The sequence below is a fragment of the Vanessa cardui genome, chromosome 4, assembly GCF_905220365.1.
Source record: "Vanessa cardui chromosome 4, ilVanCard2.1, whole genome shotgun sequence".
Lineage (NCBI taxonomy): Eukaryota > Metazoa > Arthropoda > Insecta > Lepidoptera > Nymphalidae > Vanessa > Vanessa cardui.
The window spans coordinates 7,348,806-7,358,990 of NC_061126.1; the positions used below are offsets into that span (position 1 = coordinate 7,348,806).

At 34.4% G+C, this 10,185-nt stretch overlaps 1 protein-coding gene across 1 annotated transcript; it reads right to left on the reverse strand.

Moving 5' to 3' along the window:
- Positions 1-4,914: 4,914 nt before the first annotated feature.
- Positions 4,915-6,414, reverse strand: LOC124544460. The gene has a single exon (XM_047123024.1). The coding sequence runs from the start codon at positions 6,403-6,405 to the stop codon at positions 4,915-4,917; it is 1,491 nt and encodes a 496-aa protein (XP_046978980.1). The 5' UTR covers positions 6,406-6,414.
- Between the last annotated feature and the right edge of the window lie 3,771 nt (positions 6,415-10,185).

A 10,185-nucleotide genomic window follows, 5' to 3' on the forward strand; every position in this document is an offset into this window, starting at 1 on the left:
GCATAAACTGTACGGAGAATATTTAAGTACAAGTCGTATTGGCTAAAAGTTAATAAGTAAATATAAACTTGAATGTTATGTTAGTTATATTATTTATTAATGTCATTTACATTATTTTATTATAATCATAATATGTACGGTATAGGTAGGTATTCTAATCTTTGGCGCTACTTTTAAAAGCAATTTTAAAACTAAATTAATTAAGCTTTTAGCTTCTAACTAAACTCAAGTATTCTAGAACCAATCCGGATCGGGAATGTTTTAAGATCCACAGAACTCACAATATTGCATGAAAAAAAAAAAAGTATTTTGGAAACTTCTACAAATTCCGGTTTTTATGTTGACGCCTACGAAAAAATCATAGCGTTATACGGTTTGTTGGACTTTTAATCCTAAGCGATTGAAAGACAACTGAGCACTTACAGGTAGTTATAATATTGTAAGAATTGTAGGTAATGTAACAAAAATATATAAAATATTAAAAGGTATTTACGAAAACTAGCACTAAACGCACTATATATGTCATTTTTGAAATACTATAACGTATCATAGTTACTCGTCGGCATTCAGCGAGGGATTGCCTTTTATATTATTAGGTAAAATCCTATTTTTTCTTGGTGGTAGTAGGGCATTGTGCAAGCCCGTATTGTATATTCAATATTCTAGTTCCAAATATCAGTATGATAGGTACACAGTATTGACATGTTCTGATTGGATAAGTAAGTGAGTCGGTATATAAGACATAACATCTTAGTTCTCAAGGTTAGTGGCGCATTAGCGATGTAGAGAAAAATTCTTACAGCGCCATTGTCAATGGGCGGCTGCAACTACTTACCATCAGGTGGCCTATTACTCGTTGCAATTAAATCAATTCAATTTCAGAACAGTTTTAAGCACAAATAAATATTAATTATTATTAATAGGTATTACAATGATATTCTAATAAACAGATATGTTATACCCATACTAAACTACAGAAAAAGTGTGCCGCGCCGGGGACCGTTTATTTTACATTTCGTTACAAGTAAAAAGGATAGCTTGATAAAAACAATAAGTAAAAGGGATAACTAGATGTTTTAATTACGCAAACGTATTACTACATAATAATGATGTATTATAAAGTATTACTGGTATAATTATGATGAAAGCGACTAAAGGCAAACGTCCCAATTAGGACGTTTTCTAGTCTTCACTTTTTGCGCGTTGACATATCTGTCAACTAGAAAGAAAATCATTGAGGTATTACCTATGTTTTTAAACAATTGTGTGTTTACGTGTGTGTAACGTTTTGGTCTTCGAAAAGTATAATAAAATCTGCTGTCTATATCCAAGTACATTTCTTTAAGTACAAGAACTTTTTTCAATTGCATATATACTTACATAGGTATCTAGTAATAAAATATATTGAAAACTTGGCTGAACTGACATAGTGAAGTCTTTCATAAATATTTATTGGAAGAGGATACGAATGGGTCAGTTATTGTCTCTGATTCGAATTTTTAATTGGATTATATATGAAATGATATATCCAAATTACTTATTACGATAACATCTTTGGAAGTAAACAGAATAATTGAAGTCTAAACTTCTTATTAAATAATGTGTTGCACTAATTGTATTTACACACTTTTCCATATTAAATGATCGATTCTACTGACAATAATTTATCCAATAAACTATTTTATCAAACCATTTTTTCTTGTTATGTCTTACGGCTTTATCCAATTGGAACTTGTGATTTGTTTTTACGTCATTGAATATGATCTTTATACGTTATTATATCGAAGGAAAATTAAGAAGAAAAACATTTTGCTATTTCACTAAATTAAGCTACTAAAGTGTGTGTAATATTCCTTTTACCCGGCTTACTAGCCGATGAAACAGGATTGCTGCACAATATACTAATTTTACCGGTAGTAAGTAGTCCGGTGAGTAAACTCGATGTTCGAATCATATAGGAAGTGTCTATTTTTCTATTATGATTACAATTTTTTAACTTATTTGATTAAAAAACTTTAAGTTGGACTAAACAATAAAACCATTATCTTCAAAACAAATAGTATTCTATGACAACTTCATCATTAACAATTAAGCCCGGCAGACGCTGTCCTGTATAAAAGTTAATTTTAAATATTCCTTTACTCGTATATAATCACTTTTCAAATTAATTGTAATATTTATTTATTTTAACAAATTCTCTGCATATTTATAGTTACAATAAATACATGTTATAACTATTATGCAAGGAATATAATGTCATTTATAAAAATGATATTAAACAGTGCTAGCAACTCAAGTCCGATAAATATTACCCTCCGTACTATGTGAACTATAGGACGCTAGGACTATATATAGATTCTATATACCCACCTTGTTTTACAGGCCTAAACAAAATGAATTTAAGTCTATTCAAACTCTACAATTATGTGCTCTTACCATTAGGGCAGCGGTTGTCAAATTGGCATTTGTAATACCGTTTTTTCAGTAATTTACGTTGGAGAATGAATCTTTACGAAAACCCCCTTGATATTAACCAAACAATAACATATAGGGTGAAAATATTCTAAGGATGATAATTAATATCCATCCTAAAGTTTCATTCCAAATATTAATCAACTCAATATTTGGAACAAGCTTCATCCATCCAAACCTCCAACATGCAAACTTGCAAAATTTTACATCTGTATGAGTCGTATATAAATTGAATATTAATTTAACTATGTAACTCAACTTCATTAGATTTAATTAAAAAAATCTTTGACAAGTTAATAAGTAAGATAAATATTCTTTTAACCTGGCGCAACACCTCTTATAATTTTCTTACGTTATTCGATTATTATAAATGATTTAATTTGGAATGAATTAATTTAGTTAACAGACCATTAAATAGCTGAATGGCAGGTGAATACATAACCGCCCATAAATCTATTTCCCTCATCAATAATTTGACATCCAAAAGATAGAGACAAAAGCTTTGTGTAATTAGTCGACTTATCTACCTTATTAATAAAGAGTTCCTAGTAAAAAGGTACATACTCTATATTTTAATTTATACATCTAATTCGAATTTTAGTAAATGAACGTTACGTTATTTTTCTAAGAGTATCTTGAGAACCATAGACATTAAAATTGTGACACAAATGGTTTTCATTTATAATTTTTATAGGAATAATTAAGGTACAATAAAATCCATAACATCAGTTATTAAACGTTTAATTTGTATTTATAACATTATATTATCTGTAAATATAGTTCTTACTATAATATTTAGGTACGAGATAAAACAAACTCGATTTAATTTAATCTACTAATAGAGGTACATACATAGCCAACTATAGATATAGTACTTACTTCTACAACTCTACATGACGATCTCTAGTGCATAACATCATACTTAACTTTATATATAGGCACGAAAGTAGGTATTAATGATATAATCACATAACATATTGTTTAACTAAACAAATCATGAGGTATATTATAAGGCTTATTATCAATAATAATTCACATTCACATTTATAATAATATTGTGTTCCCGACACAAGAAAACGTTTTTAAAAACCACCCAACTACCTATTGGATAAAATTTAAATAAGACTATGTGATGTGTTCATAAATTACTAAAGAACACAATTTGTAACTACTGGAATGTCCGTAAAACTTCTAGATTTCCACAAACAAGGCACAATACTGTGACACTTCAGTAGTGCGTGACTACGCAAACCCGCGATAACTTAAAAAAATATTATATGCAAATACTATCAAGTATCTATGGCATTTTCAAACTAGACTAAAGTAACAAATCAGTCTTCAAAATATTACAAAATAAAAGTATTAGTATTATTAACTTAAACAATACGATAAAATTATAGCTTTGTTTTATAGTAGTTAACAGGCAGAAGTGCAACATAGTTATCTATACTCAATAAATAAAATAGGCTCTACAACGGGTCTTATTTCAGTTTTAGAGTTAGCATTGTTAAAAGGTACGAAGATTTATTTAGTTTTTAATGATATTTAGTTATATAACTATGTAATTTAATATACTTAGGTAAAATTATTACGTATTAATAAGAAACTCGATTTATTTTTAATTTAGTATGTTTATGATTGAGCATCCACACCTCTCAAGTGCTTATGAACTTCTTACCTATACCTAAAAAACGTCCGTGCTTGTGCAAATCAATCAATATTCAGAAAAAAGTGAATACAACTAGATATCAACAATGAACAATTATGGCAAATCGCAAACAATGAAATTAATCTAATCCGTAACATTAGGTAGATAGAATATCAATACGTCGCTATATATAGTGATATGAGCTTTATACATCGCACTGGTCCTTCAGATTGAAATTACCTTCGAAATGAAAAGGATCCTGTTGTGCGATGCTGCGGACTAGAGTAAAACTGTAGCGAGCGTGAGGTAATGGCGGCGTTTCAGTCTATAAACATCACAGTCGCGGACAACAAATTGCACAATAACTCGTCTAGGTGGACCTACTCGAGGCACGCGGTGTACTTACTATCATCGTACGGTCACCGCTTTAAGTTACACATTATATGCTAATTAAAAGTTAACCTATACATTAACAAAGACGTAAAAGTTATAAAACATAAAAAAATACAGAAGAAAATAAACAAAAATAAATCACAAAAAGACGCTGCGATACCGTTAACGGAAATTTGATTTCGTTATCAGGTATAAGTAGCGTTTGGAAATAAATAGAGAAGAACAGAGGTAGAAAATGTGTGGCCGCGGGGCCCATTGCAATCGCCCGGCCGGAGCGCCCGGTCAGCGTGGCATGCGCGCGCGGCGCGTCCTACCAGTAACCTACCAATAAGTGCCTTACTTCTAACTTTGTACGCCTAAGTCAGTCTTTTCAAATGTTCTACATGATTTCGCAATACAATTCAATCTCTTTCGCTGCCACAATCGAGTGCGAAATTGCGAGGTGGAACAATAACACCTGATGGTGGGTCTGGATCACGTCGGCGTGCCACTGATAAGTCCTCAACATGATCATCGTCGTGAGCAATCGGTGATCGCGGTGACTGCGGCGCTGAGCGAGGTGGAGTTCTGGGAGCTAATGCTGCATGGGCAGCTGCTGCCAAAGCCATTGCATGTAAGGCCTCTCGCCCGCCGTCTCGAGTAGCTCCTTCTAAAGCTTGTTGCAGGAACGATGGATCAATAAGTGGCGTCGTTGGTGTTCCGTCTTCGTTGCCTCCAGTCCCACTTAAGCCGTAAGGAAAAGCGGCTCCGTTAGATTCTCTTTTGACTCCGCGACTCATAGGCCGGCTCGTCGTAATGCCCAATTTTTTTACTTTGTCATACAACGTACGTGAGGGAACGCCGTATTTACGCGAGGCTTGCAGAGCGCTCATTCCATTACGCACGCATTCTATAGCAGACATAATATCTGACCTTGTATATTGCTTGTACCGTTTCCATTCAGGTTTTTGTTGTGGTGGAACATAAGGTGCTAATCCAGCTCTTACATCTTGTTGAAAATTTGCTGGTGGAGGAGAGGGGTGGAAAGATCTCTGGTTGTCATCTTCAAAGGACCTTTCAGTGTAAGGCGAATGTGCGTCCTCCGAGCGGTCTGAGCGATTATAGTGTGGAGAAGAGGCCCTGGACGACAATCGACGTGGTCGATAATCAAACGGACGTTGCGGACTTATAGGGCGTTCAGATTCATGTGCTGATCCATTGGAGTGTAGGCGTGTTGACTCGTGCTGGTTTACAGGGTGGCATACGAGTGACATAGGTTGGGATGAATCAACGGGTGTAGCCTGAGCCAAAACGTTTCTTAATATTGGAGTATCGCGAGTAGCTAACATACTCGATAGTTTCTTGCGCTTCAACGGGTTCATATCGGCCGAGTCGTAAGCGGCTGAGAGGGCAGGAGCGATAGGCGGAGGTGGCCAGCGGCTAGTAGGTACTGGCGGAGAAACGCTAGAAGGCGCTGCTGGTACTACGCGAGGTGGTGAGGCAGCCGGAGTGCGTTCGCTACTTCCAGGCCGCCGACGTAGTTCTGTCATGTCAAACAAACCTTTAACCTCAAGTTGTTCCGCAACTTTCATTATACGAGGTATATGTGCTTGCGTTACATTAACTTCTCCCGTGTACATGTACTCGAGGAGAGCACGCATTTCAAAATCCTTAACTCCTGGAAATAGGATACTGCAGTGGTCCATTGGCACATCTGCGAGTATTGATTGAAAGTATGGAGAATTTGCAGCAAGCACTACCCGGTGTGCTTTAAATGTGACTTGATCATCAACTACTAATGTACAATCAACGTATGTTTCGACTTTAATTAAAGCCTCTAGGATTTCAACCAAATTTGTCTTATGGTGATTCCATTTCAAACAAAAAGTTTGCTGCCCTTCGCTGCTCCCCATTTTTCTTAGTTGTGATTCTGTAAATAAAAACCAGAATTAATTTTATATTGAAATAAACCTTTTTCAATTCTTATAAGTACAAATGACAATAAAACGATGAAATATTTTAGAACGTGAAAAAAATTATTAAACTAGCATAAAAGCGAGTACATTTTTTATAACTTAAGTTTATTTTTTTATGTTTCGATATAAAACATTTTTTTAAGTATTTTATCAATCCTAATTTAATATGAAAGATTTTATTTATGTCAATATATACAGTTTATAATAAATCTTAATATTTTAAACTAAATTAAGTTTATATTATTTACAATCAAAGTAAATTCTCTACCAAAAAGTTTACAAGTAAATTTATGTTCACATAATTAATAAAATATTCGTAACTTTAATAACATTAACATAAAATTGGCAACAAAAATAAACAAATAAACTCATCACTTTAGAAGTACACTTTTAAAACACTATATAATTTTTATATTATTCGAATACGTACCTGGCAAAACGCCTTCATATGTAGAACCAGGATACATCGTAGATAGCAACAAAATATAAACTTATTACAAAAACACCAACGAAAAAAATGTTTGATTAAACGATGCGTGCACGTCTCGAGTTAAAAGCGCTATGACCGACAGTCAGCGCGAAGTGCGAGCGTATGTCATGAAGGAGCGCGACTGCCCGACTGCACCGCCCTTCCCCATTTACATATATCGCTTTATAGCCCTTCCTTACTGCCAAATTGACTTTTACCTTTTATTCGGCAGGTATATCGAACATGGGGGAACGACAAACAACTACCCTTGATCAACTTAAAGAATATCAAGTCCAGTAAAGCTAAAGAAATCTGCATAATACAAGAGTTTCAGCTACACGGCTTATTCATCGTCCATTTAAATCCAAGTAAATTGAAAATTAAAAAAAAAACTAAAATATTTTACAAACCTGTTCCATTATTAATCGATGACACTGAAGTTTCTCTCGAACTTTATTTTGATAAAAATATTTTAACCAAACAAACAAATTAAACTAATTAGAATTATTGAACTTACCGTTTTTAGAAAATAACTTAGATCCAGTTTCAGGAAAGCCGGTCAAATGAATCTTCTTAAACTTTTTACAAGAGTTCGCATTGGCACTGTACGAAGTTCGTAGCACGATCGGGGGTGGTTTCGCGCGAGAGAGTTAGTTGTGCGCCCTATGGGGGCGGTGTGCTCTTCCGAGCGTCTAGCGGTGACTGTTGGTTGCAGGCTAGCGCTCGCGGTCCTCTCCGCCGCCTTACCCCGCACCTCCTGCGTGCGCTTTTTACGCACGCACCGCGTCGGAGTGCAGTGCAATTGCGTGCGGGCGGAGGCGCGGGGCCGCGGCGCGACGACGAATTGCAGCCCGCTGAGGAGGGCACCCTGCTATGTGTGCGTGAGTGCGCACGAGCATTGTACGCCCGCGTTGTGCTCGTGTGCACTATCCACTATAGATTAAAGCCGAAATCGGCTCATAAAAAGCTGTAGCCTCGCCCCGGCCCTTTGTATGCTAACGTTGAACTTCGCATCGTGTCACCGAAATCGAGTATTCTTTTAGTTTGTCTTGCTAATTAACATAAAAATCGAATTAATATGCTTTCCAGCATTTATATTAGATGGGAGGTAGATACTTTCACAAATTATATTAAATAAACTAATGCCTATAACTTACAGCTGCAATTTGTTTAATTATATAAAAATATAGGATTCTTTGCTTATTACGACTCTTAATGTAACATAACAAGCTACTTCTAACGAAATAATTCGCATTCGCAATTTTATTTATATATGTACTTATAACAATTAAAAAACATATGTTATGAAAAAAATAAATTTCTGACAAGTATATAAATACATAAGAAAGTCTTTACAATTCAGTAGGTACATTCGATAAATTGAGGAAAAAGTTAAAGACTTCAAAACGCTGTGATATAAGTTGCCCCAAAATATCATTCGTTGCGTTATTCGTCTCGACGTAAATCGTCCTAAAACTTCCCAAAAGTACGTGAACAAACGCCGTGAAACGGGGTCAATGACACATTGCCTGCGTAGGGAACGCCAAAATAGCGCGAAATGCACTCAAAAATAGATCAAGCTGTGTGCAATATTTTTTGTCTAACAGAACTAGCATCCGCTTTATGTATGTATGTATCTACACACTCGTAAGTTGATACAAAATGAACAAACTTGAAGAGTAACGCAAAAGAAGTTTCAAGAATTTAATATAAAATAACTCAATAAAATTTCCTCCCCGCTTCATTGAATTAAACGAAATATTATCTATGAAAACTTTAGGCAATATTTGGACGATCAACGTTTAAGAATTAAAGTTATAATATAAAAAAAATGTTTAGCATAAAGTGAACAACACTTAGGGATTATTTGTGATGGATTTCGATTGATCCATGATATCTTCCGATTTAAAAACAAAAATAAAGGGGGTGTCATTGAATTGGTGATGGGAGGACATCAAATTGTCTATAAATACAATACACTAATAGTACGTTGTGTCAATCTTAATCTATTAATAATTATACGGGACACGCGGATTGCCGAAGTAGCTACGAGCAATAAAGAAAAAGCATTTTAATCAATTGAATCAATCATAAACAAAAAGTCGTATATCACTAAAGTTGTCTGTGACGTATTACGTATAGGTATAAACATTAATATAAGACAAGTACGTATATCATCATACTTCTAATCGTTTTCAACCGACTTCAAAAAGGAGGAGGTTATCAATTAATCTGTATTTTTTTTAAATATGCGATAACTAAACAGCTAAATTTATTTTCCCATGAAACTATTTATTCAAGTACGAATTCTTGGGTATAAACAATGGCAGCGAATGTCAGCGGCACTCTACTCAACAGCATTTCGTTGAGGGCTCTTGACGCAATCATTTGCATATCGATGACGTTTTCATTCATTGCATTTTGTACAGGATCTGATTTTTTGGGTTATTATTTGAATTTGTGGGAAATTCCAGTAACGGTATTTTACTAGAGTGATAATAAACTAGGTAACTTTACTTATTTAGAAAACAAACCTAGTTTGTAAATGATGTATAAAGAAATGAAAATGAATCAACATTATTAACTAATGATCAGTTGTATTTGCAATAATTTTAATGAGTGTATTAGTTATAACAAACGTAGTAAGAAGTAAAAACAGCGGTCAACCGCACGACCGTTAAATTTGATGATAATTTGGTTATTGCCCCGGAAATACAAATGCAGAAATGCAAATGTGCCTTTGTTAAAATTTCTAACAGTTTCGACCTTTGGCACGGACAAGCGTAATTATTTGTTTTATTGCGGTAAATAAGACTATAACAACTAGTACACTGTCAACTTTAAACGGAACCACGTTAAATTTGCAATAAAAATTTAAGTGACAATTGATAAACAATAGTATTCCCAAAGTAGCATTATGCTAATACCAGCATAAACAGCGACGCGACGCGACCTATCCCACGACGCACGCGCAGCAAAAACTTATGCGAAGCGGGGGTTAAAGAAAAAACTAATAAAAAAGCAATAATGCGATCCCGCATGGTGGCTTGTTGAGTTCCAAAATTGACGCGACTGATGAACCGAAAATAAGGGATCAAGTGATCGTAACAATATACGATTACGCTGTAATCAGTAATCATTGTAATAGAAAAAATAAATAAACTATTCGTCTATGTAAACCTTCGGAAAAGGATGATGACGTACGAAAAAAGTTATTGTACTTTCGATTTTAAAAATCTATACGAAAT